Source organism: Callionymus lyra, chromosome 4, assembly GCF_982586985.1.
Source record: "Callionymus lyra chromosome 4, fCalLyr1.hap1.1, whole genome shotgun sequence".
In the NCBI taxonomy this organism is placed as follows: domain Eukaryota; kingdom Metazoa; phylum Chordata; class Actinopteri; order Syngnathiformes; family Callionymidae; genus Callionymus; species Callionymus lyra.
The window spans coordinates 14873742-14898928 of NC_141821.1; the positions used below are offsets into that span (position 1 = coordinate 14873742).

General features: G+C 38.7%; 1 protein-coding gene across 3 annotated transcripts in view; it reads left to right on the forward strand.

The window, feature by feature from the left end:
• ntng1a (netrin g1a) overlaps positions 1 to 25178 on the forward strand; it is a 106145-nt gene extending 80967 nt beyond the window's left edge. Inside the window, exons 5-8 of one of the 3 annotated variants that reach the window (XM_087788878.1) lie at positions 5654 to 5680; positions 14699 to 14866; positions 17607 to 17741; positions 23568 to 25178. In XM_087788878.1, the coding sequence (XP_087645004.1) occupies positions 5654 to 5680; positions 14699 to 14866; positions 17607 to 17741; positions 23568 to 23824 (587 nt within the window). In that variant the 3' untranslated portion in view covers positions 23825 to 25178. Of the gene's footprint in view, positions 1 to 5653; positions 5681 to 9832; positions 9878 to 14698; positions 14867 to 17606; positions 17742 to 23567 lie in introns of all 3 variants that reach the window. The other 2 variants (XM_087788879.1, XM_087788880.1) reach the window with 2 other exon arrangements.
• Positions 25179 to 25187: the final 9 nt, after the last annotated feature.

Below are 25187 nucleotides of genomic sequence, written 5' to 3' on the forward strand. Positions count from 1 at the left end.
AAACCATGCTGCAGAAGTATGCCGACTGTTCAGTCTTACAACACTCCTTTACACTTTTATACTGGCAGAAAAAACTTAATAATAAAAGATCAGTAATGTAAATTTGCTGTTGTTCAAATTTTTCATCTCAATTTGCCTCCACTGTTTCATATATTTATTACATTTTGAACCAGCATTACAGATGAAATAATAGTTACAGTGATTAACTGCAGTAACTATATCTACAACTGTTTTTTGTTTTTTTCACACCAATAACTCAACATCATTTTCACCTCTATATAAGTGTAGTATTTAACCAAAATAACAAACAAATCTTTATGCTGGTAATTGAGATTATATTATCGCTCCTTTGCCTTCTTTGTTATTCTTTTATAAGTAGTACTTATCAACTTTCATTAATGTGATAGTCAGTCAGGCAAATATTACACATTAATGTTTCAGAAATAAATCTATTTGTATTTTAGCATTTTTAAATTATGTGATGTCAGAAAAATAGATGTTTTCATTCTTTAGAAAAAAAAAATCACATTAAGCGAGAAATTAAATATTATCTGAGCCTATCCCTGAGTATATCCTTTGATTTTGATGTATACTTGAATATTTTGCTCTTGCTATATGGCAAATTACAAAATGTTTTTGCAATTGCTGAAACATTATTTGCTGACATTAGTGCTCAGCAAGCGTGCTTAAAGTGTGCCTGTCCATAGATCTAAAATAAATGATTTGTTTACTGGAGCCACCATATAATCCATTAACAAGGTCACGGTGATAGACGTTGGGATGGATGTGAGGCAAATTGATACGGGCCAGTCAGGGATGAGGATCAAGCACCGAGGCTTGTAACCACACAGCTCGTGTAGTGAGATTTATCGCTGTAACTCTGGGTCTCTGCTGCATTGTCTTGACTTTGTGTGTATTTGCTTTCGTGTGGGCTGACCCCCATATCCACACAGATCATTTTCGGTGACTCACACATCGTTGGGAGATCATGTTCGCTGCCCAGTGAATCGCAACCGTGATCCCTGCGCCCTCATAGAAATCGATGGAGCACAACCGTCAACATAAGCAGCAGCTAATGCTCTTCCTGTGTGATAAGGACAAAATTAGATTGCAGGCATAATGGCACGACCAGACAGGTGAGGAGGATTGGAAATGACGGTGATGGAAAATGAATCGAATGACCTGCACAAGAGATCACAGACATCTGCTGAAACCCCACAGGTTGTTCACAGAGGAGCCAATAATTGTGCTGACAGACCATAAGTTGTTCAGGTGATGACCTGGAAGAGAAGGATGTTTTGGTGAGAACTAGACGAATCGACAGGACTGACCCCACTTGTTTTCATGTTAGTCTATAGACCGTAAGAGATAAATGTCTGCGTGACACAGTTTGTGACTTTCTCTTAAAAATATGTTGTTTTTTTTCGACAGTCTGTGGTGAAGGTGAGAAGTTATTCTGCTAATTAATGAATGAAGATGGATATTCCAAGGCATCAGTAATTCTTCAAAACTTTGAATGAATACATGTGAAAATATCAACAAAGACATTTGAAACAACTGAAAACATGACATAGTCTAGTTTCTTGAAAGTAGCCACCTTTTTTCTAATGACTGCTTTCCATGCTTTTATCTTGTTCTTGATGAATTCAAGAGGTTTTCACCTGACATGGTTTTCATGTCACATGTGTGTCTTGTCTGGGTTATTTTGTGTAATGTCTAGGCTTTTTAATGGAGTTCATCAGTTGTGTTGTGCAGAATTTAGGTTGACACACAGTCAACAGTCTTATTGGACGATGACAAGAACCAATCATCTAAATCTAGAGAAACCAGTGACCACTGTAACTTCAAGAAACAAAGATAAATCAGGCTGGAAAATGAAAACTGGAAAGAAGCACATGAGCAGTAGCAGTTACTAGCCTTACATACATAAAACCAGATATGACTCCAGAGTGCCACCAACATTTTTTTTCTTGCCCAATAATCCTGTCTGTCATGCTGGTGACAAACACATACATCATATAATGAAAACAATGCAAAACACATTAGATTTGCTTTCTGCTGCAGCTTATCTGAGACTAGAGTGATTGCACCTTGTGAGAAAAAATGGTTAAATCTTAATCCAGCCAAAGACAGGAGAGCTCTGACAGTGAGTCAAATTGGGAATTATTGAACGAAACCCTGATGGCAATGAAAGAAGAAATGAAGTCAATGAAAAACAAACTCAAAGAAGTGAAAGAGCCTCTTCAAAAGGCGATGGTTTGAAATCAAACAGCTCCGGGAGGACAACGCAAAGAAAGATCTGCTTATAAAACTTTGAGGAACAGAATCGAGGAATCGGACCAGCAGGGCAAAATCAACAAAGTAATTGTGACTGGACTAAAAATCCGGCCTCCAAGTTATGCAAGAGCTGCAGTCGCAGCCGCCGCCACAGAGCCTGATGACTCTGAGATCAGATCTGTGGAGATGCTGGTGTCCGAGTTCCTGAATGGCAGAAGCATCGATCTGGATTACAACAACGTTGAAGTATGTTTCCTCTTACCCAGAATAAAAGAATCTGGTACCCGAGCTGTTGTGCTGAGATTCACCAACAGAAAATACAAGTCTGTACTGCTTAAGCAGGAAAGGATCTGATGTTTTATCAATGAGAACCTGACCAAGAAAAACACAGACATTGCCGGGAAAGCTCACCAACTGCAAAAAGGGAGGCAAGAAACAACGCACCTGGACGGCAAACCTGCAGGATCTACATCAAAACGAATGTAGCATCAGCAGAAGAAGTAATAATAATCAAAATAATCCAGATCAGGAATGAGGAAGATTTGGACAAATACAATGACTAAGTTATGGCATGCGAACCCTCCATAACTACAGCACAGCAAAGAACAATGATGGGTCCATCTGAAAGGATTGCTAAGAAGAATAGTGTGGAGCTGATTACAAATCAATACGTGGAACATACCTTATTTGACTCGAATGAAAGAATTGACCCAGGTAATTAAATCTATAATAACAAGTCTGAGAAATGCCACTACTACACTGAAGAACAATTGAACGCCAACATTGACATGGATGGGAAACTATCTTTAATTCACTTTAATAGCAGGAGTCTCAACAACTTCAGCCACATTAAGGAATACCTAAATCACTTAAAAAAGACCCTTCAGTATAATTGCGGTGTCAGAAACATAGGGACATAATCTTGTATGTGTTAACAGGGGGGGGGGGGATGTGGAGGAGGAGTGGCCCTATTCATCCACAATACCATCAAGTATGAGACTTTATGACAGAGAAAATAAACAGAATCTTAGAGGAAATATGAATTTCAGACAAAAGAGGATACGGACTACCATAAAATCATTTTCCATATCGGTCACAGGTGTTAGAATGTACTCGAAAAGGATGTCAAACATACAGCAACACTTAATGTCTTCAAGAAAAAGTTTAAAAATTCAACCATTGATCAGTAAAGTGTGATGTTCATTATTTAAACTGACATCCCCGAAATAAACAATATTAATTCATTCATTCATTCATCCATTAATTCATTCATTCATGTTTTAAATATATATTATACTCTATATATATATAGTCATGATGCCCTGGGTGAGCCTCCTGGCATTGTTTCCATCCAAATGACAACCAAAGTGCTTTTATGACTGTAAGTCCCAGATGACGGTTGCGTTCGTTTCTGTCATGTATTAACAAGTGACTTTTAACTTTTAGACTTTTGTATTTTTGAAGGTTTCTAGGAATAGGAACATAAGTATGTCTCTATTTTTTTAAACAAATGAGGCAGTGAAACTAGACGCCTTTCAGTTGTCACAGGTTAATACTGTTGACTTTAACTGTTTTTTATCTTCTCCAATGATGTTTGAAACATATTATAACTCTGATTTTTGCCAAATGTATGCAATGGCTAAGAAGAAAAAGAGCAAAAACGGGTCTGAAATCTTGTTGTTGAACCTCAGATTTATTTTATCTCTTCAGAAGCACTTCCAGGGTCTTTTCCCAGATAACATGTTGTTGAGGAAAATAACTGAGATCATTGTTCCAAGTCAGAATCACACCACATAACTGGTGTAAGGACACGTACCCATTGTGAACTTCAGAGATTCTTACAGCTTTTAAAGAATGAAGCGTTACGTACCATTATTACTGAGCCTCGATAACAATGATCAATTAAACAATAATTGGATTGAATGAAGAGAAATACTTATAGTGTTTATTTTGATTGCTTGTTTGTTCTGCTAAATCAAACTGCTGATGATTAACATGATTGTTATTCCTGCCATTCCTGCACTCGTCCTCCTTTACCCTTGAGGTCCGACGTCCATCACGCTCTGCCTCACATGTCATCATAGCTTCCTGGAGCTCCGTGTCCCTGACAGGTCACAGTTTTGGCTCCTAAAAGTGTCTGGCAGGCAAATATCTGAGAGAAAATAATTGTTTTTGTCCACATGATTACAAAAAAAACTAAGAAACATCAGAAGTGTTTTTTTTTTGTCCTCAAATTAGATTTTACATTTTCACGCCTATCAAGATGCCAGTGGTCGTCTGAGATGTTGTCGGGTTCTCATGAATGTCTCCATGTCCTCGGACTCAAAGAAGGCCAACATTCTTTGAGAGGGAGATCTGGTCGCCATGGGGATGAGTCGGACTGCATTATCTGCTCAGTTGCTGCCTGGCACGAGGGATTGCTCGCCGAGGAGATGGAAAAGGAAAATCGCAAGATAAAACACGTCCTTCTTCTTGGAGTTGAACTTTTTCATCTTGCTGTCATCGTGTTGGGCCTGAAATAGTGTTGATTCTAGGGGTAGCTCAACTTTTAAGCAACTCAACTGTGGTTTTAAAAAAATAGCATGAATCTTTCAGATGAATTTGTTGGTCAGTACAATTGTGATTCCATAGACTTTTAAGCACTTCCTACCCTTGTGTGACCTTGACCGCAAGCATAGAAATGGCAGATAGTTTTACAATTGTTTTACTAAATCAGATGATAGTCGTTGTCACAGTGGAGGATTTGCGTTCATGGCTCACTTGGACATCCCTGGGCTGCCATGATTTGTTTGAACAAAATAAATTGCTTATAGTTTAAAGGGGAACTCTAATATATAGCTATAGATATTTTTAACTGAATCAGTCAAATCTATCTTCTGACTGGTTGACCCAATGATGGCAAATACACTTGATCTGCAGTAGGCTTTGATTAAGGGTAACTGTAGGGATGGTTACCAATACTCTGTATAGGGATGGCTACCGAACCTTGTTTGTTTTTTTCATGGTACCGTCAATAATTCTTGTTTAGCACCAAGTATGTCTGATGCGCGAAACATCAGGAACTTAGTATATTGAGTTTCATTCACAAAGAAAAGATTTATTGTTTTTATATATTTTTGAAAGCAGTATGGAAGAATAGGTATCTGTATTGGCTCCTGTATCGAAATGCGACAGAAAACTAAAGATGTGTAACCGGTATCAGATAAGACCCACTCCTAGTACCCACTTGAAAAATGTGTGTCAAAGCCATTATTTTTAGCTGACTTCATTTGGTTGCTACTTTAATGAATTATGTAAATCCTGAAACACATTTCGATGCAGTGTAAATGCTGTGTTGTTCTCACAATGCTGATTTCTTTTTTTCCTTCTCTTTCAGGCATTCCTAACAACATTGGTCCAGTTAGTAAGTAAACAGTCCCAACAGATCGATATGTGTGCCTGACGCTTCGCTCTGCCTGCCTCCTCCCCTCAACCACATCATCCGTGAATGTCCACGAGGTGCAAAATGTTCATTTCTGATTCCTCTCAATTGTTTACCCAATCATGGCTTAATGGAATTTGACTGCTTGATGTAAGGATGGAATAGAAATTAACAACAGCAGCAACATTATCATCTAGAAATTATTTATTTAGTATTTTAGGATTCATTCTTGAATCCAAAAAATATCATTGGCTGGGCTCCTATGCGTTATAAATATAAAAACATCTCAACTTTATTAAAGTCCTATGACCTTTCCTGCAGTATAATGTCACAGAGGTCGTTTTAATATGAGCCACATGGGCCAGAGCTGCTATTATCTTCGTCAAACAGTAAGCCCTCAGGAGGCGGAGAGGTGCCACGTCTCACGTTACCGCTGCCTGGAAGGCTCCGAGACGCCGGAGCCATCGGACGGTATTAGGCGGGTCCGAGTGCATTCACACCCAGACTCAGTTCTTAGCAATATTTCTTTCCTTGCTGATATTGAGTATCCACGGGACCCGAGGCAAAGGATTGATGATCAAACATGCACACCCCACATGAAGAAGAGGGCCACAGCAGAATAAAATACAATACGAGCGGTCTATGCAATTTGATATAGAAGCTTTTCGTCTTTAAAAGATACTTTTTCCCTTTTTTTTTAATAACTAATTATAAAATGTAATTTCTTTAGAAAATATATTGGTTTTGTTCTTTTACTCGCTCACCTTTTTAAATTAAACGTTAGCCGATGGAAGTGTAAATAAACAATTGTAAATAAATAAACAAACAATAAATAGTTGTTATTTATCACTCTACAGTATGTGAAAAAAATTAAAAGATATGACATTATAATAATGACAGAGCAAAGTTCCTCCCTTCAGAAATGTATTTTTTGATATAATGTAATATAAATGTAAGCATTTCCTATTAAAGCATATATTCAAATTTAACAAAAAAATCCTTTTTTTTACTTTTCTTATTACTTACCTAATGTATTATTATTATTATTATTATTTTCATCAGAGATTTCTGGCTGAAATACCTGCCGCTTCGCTGGCTTCCCCCCACATTACAAGATAAGCCGTCTTTTGGGCACTTCCCCAAAAACTTGACGAGAGCCGCACCAGATTGTCTCCGGCAGTTTTAAATCTGGATTAAGCGGATGAACCTCGGCTCCTGATTGTAATTTGCTGAATCAGAAATGGACGTTTTCCCTTCCAACTTCCCGCCATACGACTCCCCTCACCACCTTCACACTCTTCACTCCATGCACGGCCTGTCTCAAGCTAAGTGTGTAGGAGTGTGTGCGAGAGGGACGATGTGTGCGTTTGCCTCGTATGTGTGTGTTTTCTTGAGCATGCACTTGCTGAATATACTGAATCTACAGTAGATATTCACGGCGGCATCAGTCCTCTCTGTCCCATCCAAGATCCAGGCCAGACCATGTCCAAAGGCTGTCGCTGGACAGGAAGTGTGTGCATGCTATGAATGTGTGGTTGTGTACACGGGAGTGTATTAGGAAAGGGGGGGTTAACAAGAACACTTCTTTCCCTTTGGATTGAACTGCAGGGACTGCAGTCTGTTGGTAACTTGATACGACATCTTTTACATCCCAGCACAAACACTACAAAACTAATTATTTTATCTTCACATGAGGATGAGTGCAAACACGAGTTCATGTTTGAGTAATGAATCGATGGCAGGATAAAAGGAAAAATAAACGTCCCGGAGGTTAGACAAAGTTCAAGTCAAGCTGTTGTGAGGAAGAAAAAGGAGAAACGGAAGCTGCACTTTACATTGTTGGTGTTTGAAGGTAATCGAATTTCTTATTGACTTTTCTCAGATCTATTTGGAGTTTATTAAACCGAGCAGAATTGCATAATGCGAGCCATTAAAGTGAAATTAATATTTAAAAAAACAATCTTGGCTCTGCAAGATTGGTTTTCATTATAACCGTGGCATTGATTCAAACCGTCAATTAGCTTTACTTACCTGAATAGTAAATAATGCTTAAAACAAGATATTTATTTAACACATTTCCTACAAAAAAGACTCTTTGGTTGCCTTTTTTCTATACTTTTAAGCCGAATAGTAGTTTACAGAATTATAATCTTCTTCATGGTTGACAGCAGGTAGCACTTTCAACCAGCTAAGATAGCAAGTATACCGCTCAGTTCATTAAGTCCTTCACTTTACAGTATATGAATTAGCATTTAAACAGTTTTCCTACCAGAAAAAAACACCATATTAACTCATGCGTTAGCTTGCCTGCTCGAGAAAGGGTTTGAGTAGTGATTTCATCTGTTGTCTGTTTGTCTCTTTGGACTAGACATACATTTCTAGCCTCATGAAGTTGTATTTAACACTTAAAAATACCTAAAATAAATTAACAGTATAGTATAAAGAGCATCATTTTGTTAATACAATGAATACAAATATGGTTGGAATCCTGTTGTTTGGAACTTGATTAAAAAAAAAAGTGTTTAAAAAAAAGGTCCTCATTTATATTTAGATATTTTGATCATTTGCAAACACAAATGATTTCTTAGAAAAACCCTACTGGGTCTTGGTCTCCAAGCCAGACTGATTTGCTTCTCATGGAAGTGGAATATGATTATGTTTATTAAATTATGATTAAATTATGATGACGATTGTTTCCTGCAGAAGAGGTAGAAAAGAAAGCTCAGTGATGGTCAGTGTGTCTCTTTTAAGATCTTCGTTGTTGTATTTGTTACTGGTTGAGTTGTCGGAGTTGAAGGCTTCTGATGTGTTCTCGAGGGAATCAAACATATGACGTACATATGGAGAAAAGTAGCATGTTCGAGATGTTCCTTCAAGAACTGCAGTTTCTGTTCATTTGTATCTTCTTGAGTGTGACAGGACTTGAACCTGATTGGAGGATTGAAGCAATTTGAAGATTTGAAATCCCAAATACAATCTACTCAACCATGAATGCCATGGGTTTCATTTATTGGTGCTCAACTAGATTTCAGCTGGTTTCATGAAACTTGGCACTCGTGTTATTCAAGAAGGGAAGCATGCTACAGATTGATGCTTGTATTGATCGTCCGTGTTCACGTAAACTTTCAATAGGCTCCACAGAATGTGCTTCGTAAACCTAATAGAAGGTCATACTCTATCATAAGCCGATAAACAGGACCGGATGCTGTTCATTGAACTTGTTCACACTCAGAGACTCGACAGCCGCGGATGAATCGGTCGATTCTGACGTCTGAACTATACAAACAAACGTTGAAAAAACATCGAGCGATGAATTTTTTTTTTTTAATGAGCTGCAGATTGATTCGCCGCTAACACAGCTTAGCTTCCTGCCAAGACTCTTCAGGATGCTAATTATCCGAGATTAGATGATTTATGGTGTCTATAGCGAAAGGGCAGAAGGATCAAGTGAGAAGATGAAGGGACGTGACGAGGAAACTTAGCCGTAGCGCTGCCCGAGTCTTCTCCATTTCCAACCGCAAAGTATTTCCCTGACACGGAAATACCAACTTGTATGTAATTATGAGGTTATGCTTCCCACAGCAGTCCGTCATTCCAAGGCACGACTCCTGCCATTATTTATTCATTGTTATTCCTCCACCAGAAATACACAGTAATTAGATATTGATTACAAAGTCAATGTGATGAATTAAACAAAATGCCCCCCAATGTCTTACTTTGCTACCCATTGCTTGGATTTGCTTGCAGAGACGACGACATAAATGATAGATTCAAGGGCTGTTTTTTTTCTTCTTTTTTTTTTTCCCTCGACTTTTTCATTCATTTCCATTTCCACGAGTGCACACGGAAGGTTCAGGGACGTGACAGGATTACATACAATGCCTTTACAATGTCCTCAGCGGGTCTTTGGATGCTTCTCCCTTTTGTTGGTCATGTCAGCTATGCCTCATTGTATTTGGTGTCTACTCCTATACTGACTTGAGTCATGCTGGACATGTTCATGTCTCCAGTTGTGTGTGTCCACCACATAGCCCTACTCCCACCCCTTCTCCTCCCCTACCCCTAGATTATATCCGTCAAGTGCATCACACATATGCACGTGAATAACGCCTGGTTTCTCTCAATTGCACGCAGTTCGGCCGAATGTCTCATCTCTAGGTGTCGCTAATCGAAAAGAAGGTAGGCAAACCAAAAATTTAGATGATGCAACAACTGTTTTCTTTTTCAGATCTACTCATAGCAGTCGGTAGAGAAACACTACGTCCACTCTACATGATCATTAATTGATGAGTTTTTTCGTAAATCTCTACAACTGTTTCTTGTAGCGATGTCCTTTTTTCTCGTTTTCAGAATAATAATCGGTGAGTCAAATTAAAGTAAGTTTCAGATCAGTAGTGTGGATGTAGGTGACCACTCAATCCCACTTCAATCTTGGGCCACTTTCATAAGCTTAAATGTGATTTTGACGCGGGGCTTTACTTTAGTTTGGAGCGTCAGAATAATCAAGAGTGATGGATGAAAAGATTTTAAACTTGAAAACTAAAAAGTTTATTAGAAATCTTTATACTAAATGAATGATATTTGATACGTACCATCATATATCTACTAATTTCTGCTGCTATTGTTAAAATCAACGAGAGAGAAAGAGATCATTGCACCGAAAGCAAAAATTAGGTAGTAACTGGAGAAGTGATGAAAAAAAGAAAAGAATAATGTTTTTTATTCAGAACACCAATTATTATCATTAAATGGTTTTCATGAAAAAGATTAATTTAATGACAAGTTTGTCCACCGTAAAAAAAATATTTTTGGAAACCTTTCTTGACAGCTTCTTAGAAATCAATACATTTTGCAATTGATCCCTGAACCAACGTCTCTGTTCAACACTTAATTTGGAGAAAATAAAGTCTTATTCAATGTCATACACAAGACCAAAATGACGATAAATATATACTTGAACTTACCGAAATAGATACAAACAAGGATCTATCACTTGGGATGCTCTGGCTGAGCTTCATGAAGCTTCATTTTCTGAGGAATTCTTTATTTTATAACAAAAAAAAAATTAACAAAAGCTCAGAAAACTTTTTGCTAGCAAGAGGCGCCACTTTGAAAAATGACTGACATTGGAAGATGAGAACACAGCTTCATGTGCATTCATTTACCCATCAAAACCCAACAACAAACAAATGATTGCATTTCTTTAATTATACCAATTCACAATGAAAAGGATGAGTTCAAAAACACGACTAAATGAACACGTAGAAATAGCAATAATAGATCATAGCTCGTAAGTCATAGCTTATTTTTAACAAATACCGTATCATTCACTATATTAGAAAAATGTTAAAGGTAACATCAACTAAAACATTAAATTACTTTGCAGTAGTAAGTTCAAAGACATGAGCCTTTTTTGGGCTTTTCAGTACAGAATAAAAAAAATGAAATAAGATAACACACAATAAGCAATAGAAAAACACTACCAAGCTCCAAGGCAGACGTTCTAATGATGTCTAATAAACCTGAAACCATTTCAATGTCAACAGCTCAAATGTGCACTTTGCTCCACACTTCCAGAACCTTATCCTCGATACAACTGCGGGAGTGTTCGGTCTAAACCTCTATTAATAACTGACTCCAGAATAATCTATGGATGATACTTTTTTTTCCCTGTGACATTTTGTCCAGTGGTCAAGTATTTAATATTTGATGAGTTTGTTTCAGTGCTTGCAAAGACAAAATAAAAAAGGCTGTTGTTTTGTTGGAATTCCGATGATCGTGTTGGTGGTTAAATCAGTGGTTACAGATGTGATGTGCACTAAGCCCGGAACTACCGCGTCCACCGCACCATTGTTGGATTGACCCAGAAGTCAGGTCTTGATTGGCAGAGTTTGGCCTCATGACTGAATGGAGGGATTGATGTGCCCAGTTGTTGCCGCCTTTCTTCCCACAGCCTCGTGAGAAAACGTATATGAAGAAACATTTCTTGGCAGGCCTCCACTGAGGTGTGGAGTAGTTTTTTCAGGGGATGGTTTCTGTCTGAGAAAAACAAACACACAGAAGCCTTTGAATTATACAAAGCACTCGTTAATGAAATGAGGCGTAAAGAGAAGGAGCAAAATATTTGAATTGTTCAGCGCTGAAGGCATTTGTAATATCCCGCCTCTACATGCAGCCAACTTAGCTTGGCAAAATCACTTCTTGTTTCCCAGTGCCATCATCCATCATGCACAGGTTTCATGTTTTTTATTTATTCATGTTTCTTCTTAAACATGTGTTATATATTGTATTTGCTGCATTGTGAGTTTTTTTTATTTTATTTTTGCTTCTTTCTTTTAATTTGTCTAGTAGCTCCTCAAGTTGCAATGACCACTGCCCCTACTGTCAACGTTGCAAACAGGAAGCGAGGTAGGAACTGGAATTCATACATCAACCCCCTAAAAATCACTAAATGTTACCGGTCAAATACTTCATAGAAAGGATTGCTAGTAAGAGGTGAGTTTTTTTGGTGTAAGCCTTAGAGAGATTCAACTATTTCTATCTTCACTTTAGCCCGTTAAGTTTGACATGGATTCTCGAAATATAATTCATCAAAACACTGTAAAATACAAGATATCATTTAATAAAAATATTAATAATGTATTATATATTATGCGACACCTAAAGGAAAGTCAAAACAAAAAGCTTGCTGAAGACTTTTTTACTTTCCTTTGAATGTAACTTTGTCTTTTCAAAAATAAAGTCTTACGAAACACAACAACATATGATCGAACTCAATAAATATATAATTTATATCAACACTTTCATGTCTCTCTACAGAAAATATTTGTTTTCCTATTCCATATTCGGTTTTTAATTAGTTGGCAGTGGAGAAACTATGTGAATCTAGAATATGAGATATTGAATATGTGGAGCTTCTTTCAAACACAGAGCAAAATAAGTGCAGAGTAAGTGGTGGAACTGCTATTTGTGGCTAACACAGATACTGAAGATTTTTTTTAAGTCACTCAGTAATTAATCATTTTAGCCCATTTCGGAGAGGAATGATTATTTGTCTAGTCAGTTGAAATCCGGGAACCCTGCAGTTTGAATTTAACTCTAAGACGAATGTTTTCAAGTGAGGTTGAAAAAAAAGCCAGACAGCTTCTGCTTCAATTCTAAATCGTGACGAGTTGCTAGTGACTGGACCGACACACCTGACCTCGATTCAGAGCCTTAATAGCCACAATGTCTTAGACAAAAGCCCCATACACAACCCTCCTCCTCCCTCGATCTGGGATTTTTTTCCCTGTCCAAGTGGTTGTCCGTGAGGCTTAAGGGTCACATCTGTTTCTGCTGTGACACGTGCTGTCAGTGGTAAGTCAGCGTGGAGGACTGATTCTGAGCTGAGCTGGAGCTGCGACCCTTTCGTCCTGCACTCCACAGGGCAGAGCTGCCAGTGAGCATCTTAGACTGAAGGATGAGGGTTTCAGGCCTGCTAGGACTCCTCTGACTCAACTTGATTAACACATTTGATCAGCCACTTATACTTTAACATGTTGTTAAAAATATTTGATGATATTTTGAGATACTTTCTTTGCATAATAATACCGATACATAAAATTATACATTCTATTTAATTATTATTTAATCTCAAAAGTTATGATAGTAATTCCAGGAGTACCAATACCAACAATACCACAAGTTATGACTTAAATGGTAATAACCAAAATGTGGTTGACAAATTTTGTGAACACACGTTCAAAAGTGAAACGTTTTTGGAGAAAAAACATTTTAAAAATGTTGTTGTCTTGTGAGACCTTTTCAGCTAAATTAGGTGAAAGATTGAGGTTGTGTCGGTCTGTTTTCAAACACGTAGAGTCGGACTACTCCATGTTTAAAGGTAGGTTAGAAGAAGTTACAAGGTTTTCCTAGATCGTTTATTACAATGTTCCTTAAGAACCGCTTCACAACCTTATCATGTTCGTGGAATAATAATAATACAAATGTCACCCGTGCAATTTACAGTTTAAAATAATTGAAATCGACTGCCATTCTTTAATAGACATAGAAAGTGGGGTTTACTTGCAAAATGATTTTATTTAGTTTATTAGTATCAGGTCAACAGGACTCAGTGGTAACTCGTGTGAAAACCCAACTCTCCTGACTCACTCACATGTTTCAAATGATGAAGTCTTTATCTCCAAGTCTCTCATCATGACCACGTTATGAACTTATTACTTTATTAAGTTCACCCCCGTCTGAAATCCCGACAAACAAGAGGTTACGAGGTGTTTGAGACTTTCGGGCTTAATGATCAGCAGTGACAAACATCGATGCCTGACCAATCACAGCAGAGTGGTAGTGGTTATGGTAAACAACATTTCATCTCGTTTTCAATGGGCGGGGCTTAAGATCATTTTCTAATGTAAATATTTTTGTGAGTGAAGGTAAGAAGACTAAATCAGGCGGTTGTTTATGGTACTGGAGGTTGACTAGTCAAACATGTGAGTCGTTTCTCAAAAGCTCTTAGAAGTCATTACAAGTTTGCCTGCACCTTCGAAAGACAACACTCATGACATTCCACTTCTCAACGATACTGCTAATCCTGCCACCTCATACTCCTGGTTAAATTTCACCAGCAGTCATGTTGTGAGCTGCCTCTGGCTGTGTGGTGTTTCCTGTGTGACAGCATCTGTGTGCCATCATTACTGAGACTCTTCCGCCTCCTGTTGTGTTGTGCTTGAAGTGATGTGATGGGGCCGCGTTCTTCTAATGCTTCTTGATGTAGTGGTCCGATCTAACTCTGGCTGTGGTCATTCCTGACTAATCATGTCCTTCCTCTCATCAGCTCCACAGTATCCTCTTAGTCACGTCTCGACATTGTTACCCTTGCATGCTGTGACGCCTCGCTGGCTCTCACCCGCCGTAGCATTTTCAGCAAAAAAAACCAACACTCTCTCCCTCTCTCGGGTCTCTTTCTTTCTCCTCCTTCTTTTGCACATCCTCTCACTCTGCAAGACTGCGAATGCTTCGGCCACTCCAACCGATGCAGCTACATCGAGCTGCTAAACACCGTCATTTGCGTGAGCTGTAAGCACAACACTAGGGGGCAGCACTGCCAGCTATGCAAGCTGGGCTACTACCGCAATGCCTCTGCAGAACTGGACGATGAAAATGTGTGCATAGGTTAGTCGCCCACCCTCTTCACCGCCACTCAGCTTTCATTCGAACTCCTCATCTCGTCACCTGTGTTGTCATGGAAAAGTTCTCACCTTTCATCTCCCACTGCCTCTGTTGCCATATTTCCACTGTTACTGCTGCTTCCACTCATCTGATTAAACTCATCTGACTTTATGGTCTGCGTCTGGGATGATATGACGATATATTTCTACAGATTAGGATCATTATGTATAAAAAAAATGTAGTTGTGCCTTATGTAAAGTAGCCCAATTATATCTAAAATAAAGATTCATACAATTTAGGCTGAGTTGCCATTTTAAGTAAATCATCTTTTGTGCGTTTGAACCAAACCTTAACTTAACCGCAAGTTAAATGCAAACTGCTGTGGGATCAGTGGGTATAACACACCGATGACAGGATCACAGCAATGCATCTGGAGTGTCATGTTTTCAGGCGACATCTGTGGTATCAAAACGCAAATGTGGACCTCGGGGACAAGCCGTGGTGTATCAACCACCTTAGAGTTTATATATGAAGAGAGGAATAGTATGTCAAAAAAGAAGATGTAAAACAAGTAAAATGAAAAGGACCTGGTTGACTCGGAGACGAGGAATTGCCTTCATCATATTTCAAGAATGGCCACAAGTATGTCTCCGTCCTTTTGGACTTCCTACTAACTTTAGACCCATTCCTTAGAAGATTATTTTAAATATAACTTGAGAGACAGGAAGTTGCTTCGTCAAACAAAACCTACGACTGCTCATGTACGTGTCGATGTTTCCAAGACATTTGGGATGAACGCACAATAATAAGGTTTCCTACTGTCATCCTGATTAGAGCTCACTGAAAGGTTAGGTTTAAATACGTCGCATTTCATTCATGTTAGGAAAAAAATATGAACCTTCTCCCTGTGGAGCTACTAACTATTTATCTATTAAGGATATTTTCAAGTTAGTACTTTATGATTATATAAGTTCTCCCCCTACTGAAATCTTGGCGAATGAGAGGTTACAAGAGCAGAGTCCATTATGACATAATCACACACATTAGTTCCCTTTAGTCGTCGGCTACTGTGACTTCAATTTTTAACTCTGTCTGTGTCAGTCGATCTAATGACCCAAAAATATGCATTTGATTATTTAATGAAAGTAAATTCAGGATGACCAGCTAAACTGAAACCACCTTTTAAATGTTTTTGAGTTAAACCTCTCCCGCCTCGATCGATAAGAAGCCACAGACACTCACACCCTACGACAAAGATGTTCCAAATCAGACCAGGGGGCCATTTGTGAGCCTTGTTCATATTTGAAGAAGGTCCCGAGGTCAATGTTCCATTGAAAGCGCTAAAATCATTCTCAGTTTAAAAAAGTGTGCTCACTCTTGAAACTCATTGGATCTCAAGAGAAAAAAATCCTGTCTTTGGACTAACGTCAGACGATGAAAAATACAACAACCCAAATATATTTTAAACACAACATCAGATCCATCATTGTACATGTTGATCACACAAAATCATATAATCAGTAAACCATTTAGGCTTGGCTAATATTATTTTAATCTTTGCTCATGTTATTTTCTATTATATCTTATGACCTTCGACAAAGGAAGTCAGTGCTGTAGCTTTTCTTCTCATAAGGGATAACGTGTGAAAATTTAATTTTGCATAGTTCCTCCGGCAACAGTTTGGATCCCTCTTGGATTCCTAGGATGTGGAGGGTGAGATCGCAGTTCTTAGTGCCAGGTGCATTTGTGGGTCCTGAGGGGGGCTCCTGACAGGCAACAACAGTTCTGTCACTGGCAAGTCACACCGCCAGTCAGAGGTGCCAGCGAGTGCATATGTCATATACATGAAATGGCCCCAGGAGTAGCAGCTGAATCCCATCACAAGGTGTTAAGATTCACTGAGGCGTTACCAGGTTCCAAACTCTGTGTCACCCCCTTATCTATTTCCGAACCCCTCCACCTCCGCCCCGGTTGTCACTAGCTGTCACCTCTTCCCTCCTGCTTGACCCCTGGGTGTCACTCCGGCGCAGCCACGTGCAGCCGGCTCAGCCACAGACGGTGCAATGGGCCGGTCAGGGACTGTCAAAATAGGTGTTACTTTGACTTCACGGTGCCCCGGTTACAGTGGGTAGCTTGCGAGGTCACTGCGGGGAGGGCGTGACAGGTAGAGGTTTTTCAATCAGAGTAGGTCTTATTCAGGGGGTAATAAGTGATCTATTGCTTCATAGCGACTCTCGTCTGTGACTTGGACGGACAGGTAGAGATATGGAATATTTTACGAAAATGCCCTTTTCAATGTACACCCTCTTCCATTCCTACGTTGATTTTGTTATCTTTGTTTCATTCCACCTTCCATCAGAGTCATCCTTATCAATGTTACCTCCTACTGTCGTGGTTTTCTGTCTCAATCTGTGTGAATGTACGAGATTTACTGAGCATGTGCTGAATAGCTCATCTGAAACAGCTAATGGTAAAACTGCATATTTGCTCAAAGCACACAGTGTGTCAACTGAGTAATCCAAATATGCTTAAAGTAAAGTGCTCTCACATTTTACAGCTAGTTTCATTTCCTTGTCACTATCATTGTTACATTTGAAATGGTTGCATTATGTATTCAGTTTTGTATTCTTTGCAAGTAAAATGATAGTTTGAGCAAACGCTTTAGGATTAGGTGAAAGTGTTCTCGCAAGTCAAACCACCACCTTGTATCCAGCTTGTGTGTATGTGTCTTGTTTCTTTCCAGAGTGTAATTGTAATCCATTTGGCTCAGTCTCTGATCGCTGTAATGGCACGGGATTTTGTATATGTAAGGAGGGTACTACAGGGTCCAAGTGTCAAGAGTGTCTACCCGGCTATTTGTGGGACGATGGCTGCAAATGTAAGTAAAACCGAAACCTTCCTCCCACCGGCCCGACTGCTCTCTCTATCTCTCTCCCTCGGTTTCTTTCTGACTCCCCCTCTTGCTGATTTCTGAGCTTGGCTGCAATAATGTGCTGTACTGAACTGACCAGCTGGCTTTGCAGACGCAGATAAAGACCAAGACAAAGTTTGGCATTAACAACCCTCGAGTGGACTGAGCTTATATGATAGTTCTGCCTGCACAGGGTTAACCAATAACATCTTAGTACAGTTAATGATGTCACACAACATTAGCCGCACTGATTGATCCCAACTGTCCAGTATTATTAACTTAAAATAAATCCAGATACCTTTTCTACCTTCAAGTAGCGGTTCTCTGATGAAGCTTCATGAGGCAGTGTCATGTTGTTTAGAGGTCAGTTGGAGGCGCCATCAGTTTAAAAATGATGTGACGTTTCATCAGAACAGTTCTTCAAAACAAAGAAAAATAGACCGCCATCTAGTGGATTTTGAAAATAATGACACTGCTTCATGAAGCTTCATCAGACCATCACTGCCTTCAAGTGTACATAATCAACAACAAAAAAAAGTCAAATTATTATCATTCATAGTTTCATGTTCACTCGCTTTTTACATTAATTAATTTGTTAGCTTTAATAATTAGTCCGTAACTATGGTAAGTATTCAGTAAGTAAGAAAAAGTCATTTGAAAAGCGTCTTTCTAGACCAGGGTCACAAAGCGCAAACAATTCAGAAAGTGCTTGGAAATTATTTAAGGCCAACTTACTGAAGGATGATGACGTCAAACACATAAATGAATAGACAAAAGAGTAAATTAATAGACAAAAGAGTCCATTATATTTGTTCAGGCTTTGTTTTAAACATGAACGATCAAACCTATAATTTTGCTAAGGAAAACAAGCTTTCTTATAAGCCTGGGAAGAAAAGTGCATAAAAGCAAGTACTGCAGTCATTAACAATCCAAGTTTTGTCTCGATGAGTGGGCTTCGCACAACAACATCTGGTAAAGCAGATTTGTATTGAGCTAAAACCAAGACAGATATTGTTGTTGCTGAAACCAAACAAATGACAAAAATACATTTATTTTAACTTTTTTTGGTGGAAGTTGTTCTGTACCAAGTTAGATGCAAAATATTATTATTATATTATTAAAAATATTATTGCTATTTTATTTTTACTGATGACCAGCTGTGTATCAGGCATACATAAGGACCGACAGACACTGAGGTGTGTAATAGAAGTGACTTTACTTCACTGGCTGACAGGTTTAATGGAACATTTTGTTTGCTGATTATATCGGGATTGTTGAAGATGAATTAGTAATGATATGATCTGAGGTCATTCAATCCCAATTACACACCAAGATGTGAAGGGAGGTGAAGAAGAGAGTGTAGACAGGGAGGAAGAGGAATGACAGGTTATCTGACCTGTGAGGGGCCATCATGCCAAATAATTAAAAAACTATCTTAATGTGGACTTTTTAAATAGGAAAAGAAGATCAAATAATGATGGCAGGAGAAAACGATTAATTCTACTTCTGCATCTCTGAGTGAGAGCTGATAAAAATGTTCCTTACCTATGAAGATCTTCTAATAAAGGGTCTCAGCGACTCCTGCATCATTTATCGAAGCAGGTGCTACATCTGGCTCAAGCTGACTAAAAATAGCGGTAGCATGCAGAGATGCACCCTGCAGTATTTGGGCTTTCCAACAACATGGCGCACCAACAGACACGATGACTGAGTCAATATAGAGTGTTTGACCAGCCATTGGCCAGTTCACAGCATCGTAATGTCCTCCAGAAACATTCCTTTGCGAGGTCACCAACAGACCGGCCGTTTATTTATGCATCCAGGTGAAACAAAACCTGGATTTTTATTTTTTTAACACAGTCAATGATTTCACATTAAAACGCACTGTGTTGATTTGAATGAATCTCAAACTGTAAAATCATAATATCCGTGCATAGATAATGGTTTACAACCATTTAAAAAATGTTTGACTCTGAAATAATACATATTTATTAGTTGTCCAATACGTTTTTCTGTATATCAATTACCAATAATCAGATCAACTACATTTATATTGATCAATATTGTAGACAAAGATCACTTACAAGATAGTAAGTACATTTTTACATGTTTTCAAACAAGTGGCAGCTCCGACATACTCACGTACTTTGTTAACCCCTGATTCCTTTAACCAATTTATAAAGACGACCAATCTGAGAAACTATTTAGGAAGAACAAAATTGATTATCACACAGTGGGTGGATCTTATATACATAGCTGATCTGTGGAGAATGATTTGCAGACAAATAACCAGAATTAAACAGGATAAGATTGTTTTCCAGAAAAAAACAGACTCACAGATGGCGTCAGAAGAGGGATTATTGGTTTAATTTCCCAGATTAAAAACCCAGCAGTTAATAAACATATTCATTGAGTCGATCCTCGAAGATGAAGTTGGTGTGCCAGCGATTAATATGTTTAATAATAGAGACGCAAAACAGTTATGCTGTAACTTTTTGTGTGATATTTGTCTCCAGATTTACAGTTGGACGGTTTTTATTTTGTTTTTTTCATGAATGAAAACTCCAACTCATCAGATAATACTGTCAAAACAATTCCCTAAAAGTAGTAGCTTCGAGGAAATTCTTACATTCACATCACATTTAGACAATTGATGTAAAAATATATTTATATATACTTTCAGTTTTATTTATTATCTAAATTGTACCACAATATTTTGTGAAAATATTAAGTATATCACACGTATATTATAATTTGATGGCAGAATATCTGTAAAATAAAACTTCTGTCAGTTTTGTGTATATAATCATGTCCTTTAAAATGATTCCTGACTAAATGTACATAAATCTAGTGCAATCATTAACTTGAATCTAGACTGGTCCCAAAAAAGTTTCATAAATAATTGCAGCATTACATCATCCTTCAATGAGCTTGTTAAGGGACTCTGTAACTATCAAACTGTCAGGTTAGGAAACTGACTTTAGTCTGTGAACTGTGAGAGACACTAGAGATCAGAACTGATTCAAAGTCACAGTAATTGTACTCGTAACTAGGAGAGTTTAATACAGAACCTTCTCATCGAATGTCCCATTTTACTCTCAAGTTCCAACTGTTCTGATTGCAGCTTTATGCTCCATTTTAACTTATTGATTATCGGAAAGAACAAAGATCACAACCGATAAAATACAGACTAGAATGAAATACGGATGTTTAATAATTGTGTATTTTTGGGACATTCCAACTCACTCAGTACTTAAACCAAGCGATGCTTTAAAACACAAGCAATGATTAACAGTTAAATATCTGTTGATCAGATTTCATAACACACAAGGTCAGACATGTTCCTTCACAAATGAAAAGAGTGACTGTTTCTTTATTTATTAGGAAAGAAACAGATACAGAAGGATAATGGATAGTTTGCTGAAGATGTGAGGATAGTTCCAAATTTGCAATAAATTACAATCTAATCCACCAAAAAACACAAACGTTGTCCTTAGAGCAAAAAGATAGTTTAAAAACATGTTTTAATATATTTGACTCACATACAATGGTGAATATAAATTTAACTTTCAAATAAACAACAATTTCAAGACCTGTTATTTACTGTTCAGGAGATATCTGCCACACAAAGACAAAATTAACATCTAAAATAGTCCTATAATCTCTAATAAAAGCTTAATAATGTTGGATATAATGTGTTTAATTAAGTTCCCTGATGAAGAGGCGAATGACTCTGTAAGTCTTGATCCATACATATTTTTTATTGAGTCTTCTCATCCTTAACGGGGTTTGACAGCTGGCAGGTTCTCTTCTTTGAGTCACTGACTCATGTATTAGGTTCTGTCGGGCAGATTCATTAGTCATGAAATGGATGTGTCACCTGGATAAAAAAGGACAAAACAGCGCTCAGATGTTCTATTTGGATCTACTCGTGTTTGTTTATTAGTGAGCCGAAGCCCGCAGCAAAACTCAGTGATCCAAACAGCTGCTCCATTTACAGCGACAAACCAGACAAAGAACAAATGGCTTTCGCAGTCGATGCTTCCTAACAAGGCTCCCATCAAACTTCTATTTGACTTCTCCCGGGGGACGACATGCTTCCAATGCAGACTATTACAAGAGAGCTGAGGATATTTGTTATCATGATGTTTGTGTCCCATGGAGTCCATAAATTGCTCACTAGATTTACCCCCACGCCTATAAAGAAGTGAAATGGCCAAAAGTGGCCGCTGTGTTTATCACTGTTTATTTGTCTCTATTGGTTTATCAGTTTGTGCTGCGCAGCTTTGTTTGCCTCCAGCTTGCTTGACAGCTTGCCTCCGGTGGGAATAGAGTGGCCTCGCTGTCCCAGCTCTAAATATACACCAATTTTCACTTGACGTTTAGTTTGTCTTAAAGTCACTGCTGTCTGGGGGGAAAGCCTCGCCGGCTGTGAAGAAGCTGTTTTCTTCTGCGCCGTTGTAGTCTCAACTTTAATCAGCCTTATCATTAAACTGCCTGGGTGGGCTTTCTTCTATTTTACTGCTCTTTGATTTCTGTGCGCTGCTTGTTTGACTTTATTTGTGGAAATAAAATGCTGGAATGCTCTTTTTATGTCCACTTATGTTCCCAAATATATCCCAGATTCACTGTTGTGTTGTGTCAACAAATTCTGCTCTGTTAAACACTATAAACAACAGTGTAATTACTTTTTCTGCGAAAACCGAAGTAGATTTACAGATAAAAACAAAAATCAAGCTTTTTAAAAAATATATATATAACTTGCAAAACCTTCTTTCCCACCTTCACCATAAGATTAAATATTTGTTAAACTTGAACGTGAATATTTGTCAACAAACAAAGTTTATGAGCAAACAATCCAAATAATTAAAGTAGATGTGGTTCTTAAAGTAAAGTCAAGACATCTATGCAAGAAAATGTATATTTCTCAATCTTTTCAAAGAGCTGAGATATTTCTCTGAGCCCTGTAACAGAAAAGATGTCCTCAATTCAAGAGATCTTTTTTTTTTTTGAAGCATTTATTGTTATTCTTGTCTTAAAAATGTTCTTAAAGTATTTTCTTTTAGGTTTGTTGTTTAATTGGAGATTTACAAAATTGTTTTGACCTTTGAAATATACAAGAATTCAAGGTGTTGGTAGATCGACCACAACTAGCATCATATAAGACTAACTAGGCTAACAAGTATAACATTGAGTGTAGAGTTCCAAAAGTGATAGTTCACGCGAAATTCCAATTTATTTCTCGACTAAAGATTCTGAGAATTTCCAGAGTAATTCATTCCTTTTTATAGTTATAGGCAGAAATGCATGACAGCATCTCACTTTTCTTTGTCAAAAAATCCATCCGTAATAACCCTATTTGTTGCAGCCCTGACATGAAAAATGGTTCCAAATCATTTCTTTATTAGTATTTTGAAGCTAGTTTGTAAAGAAGCTCCCACGTCATCAGAGTCGTGAACTTATACATTGTTTTATTCTGAAAATAATCCCAACCCTTAGTGGATATGAAGGTGAGGGCATCGAGACAAGGTAGAGGAATGTAATACCATCATTTCACGTTTTGTATTACAATGTGTTGACACTTGAAGAAAAGTGTCTCTCACAATTAAAGGATTCTAAATGAGAGTCGACGTTCATCCGGCTCGTCCCTGCAGCGATTATTCATCTCGCACCAGTGGGACGTCTAAGTGTAATGAAACCGTACGAATCTGTGTAACTTCCTGACGTTTGATGCCGAGCTGACGGCTGCGTGATTCTCACTCCTCGCTGTCTCTCGTCTTGCTTCCGCTGCAGCCCGGGTCTGTGACAACGAGCTCCTCCGCTGCCAGAACGGCGGGGTGTGCGTCAACAGCGTCCGCTGCAACTGTCCCGCCGCCTTCACCGGCCTGCTGTGCGAGAAGTCCCGCTGCGAGACGGAGCTCGGCGGATGCGCCGGAGCCAGTTCTGGTCAAGCTCCTCGGACGTCTCCGGCCTCGCCGCGGCTTCTCGTCCTCCTCCTGCTAGGCTGGACACTCCTGAGAGACACCTCGTGTCGGCCGGCGGTGCTTTAAATGGACCTTTGACCCGGTGGAAGAGAGGAACCTCACGCCTCAAAAGTCCACCGCCCCCCCCACCCCCCCATCACTCGCCCTAACCCCATCTCTCTTTCGATGAATCAACGACCATTACGAGCTTTTCTGGACTGTGCAGTTCAAGCTTCCGCCAGATGTGATGGACATGTTAAAGGGAATGTGCCGGACAGAGAAGAGCATAGATTTTTTTTATTTAATTTCAAAAGATATATCATATAAATAAAGAACAATATCGAAGAAAGGAAAAAAATAGCAGATCTTATTTAAAAAAAAGAAGAAATGAACGTTTGCCTGTTGAGAGAACATTTGAACATCCATCCATTCATCACCAAATGAAGGGTTTCGATCCAGCAGACTGACTGGTGCACCCTCCCATCGCCACAGCAACTACAGCTGTGACCAATCAGCTCTTGCACGAGCCAGCCGTAGCCGACGCCCCCCCCGATCTCCCCCCTCGACCCCCTGGGATGCTCAACGTGACCCCACCTTAAGGTGAGCAGCCTTGACGACCGGCTGAACACTCTCCTTCCAGCCTGAGACGAACATGAAGGAGACACACACACAAAAAAAAAAAAATCTTTCTGTCAGTGCATTGTGTGCGGAAGGAAAAAAATGTCTGGATCGCAGCTTTATGTCACAAAAAACCTTGATTCAGCTTGTCTTTTCAACAAGTCCCCCCCCCGCCCCCCCGCCTCCTCGCCATGCTGCCACTGACCTGTGCTTTCGTGAACGTTACTCTGTAAACCCTTGTTGGATGGAAGATTTCTTTTTGTCCGATGTTAGTGATGCACATGTGTACGAAGTCCCCGCCCTACCTTTTTCCCTTCCCCTCCTCCCCCCTGACAGAATTCTCAGATGAAGCTGTCTAATAATTTTCGCACCTTCGCGGCTCCTCTAAATCTGGGCGAGAGGATTGTTTTCACCCAAGGGAAGCGCTTGGAAAAAAAACCTTCAGTGTGTTTGCAAGTTATTTAATCAACAGCGCGAAACGAAGGAAAGTCATTTACTCCTTTTGTATCTTTGCTGAACTGTGATCTAAAAAAGGCAACCTTAAATGTATCTATGACTGACATCATAGACATCTTCATTTCAGTTTTGTTTTTTTCGTTTCTTTTTTTTCATTGCATTTGTTCATTTTAATGACTTTCAGTCGTGCAGGTCATTTTTCCGTTGTAATGACAATGTGCTGGCATCGAGGATCAGTTTACGAATACAGTGTTATTGAAGTGTAATAAAATCCCACCAAAGGACATTCTAAATGTTTCTATGCTTTATTATTTGGAAATTTAAGTGAATAAAAGTTAAAAGAATGAAACTTAAGACTGACTTATTTGTAGGTTGG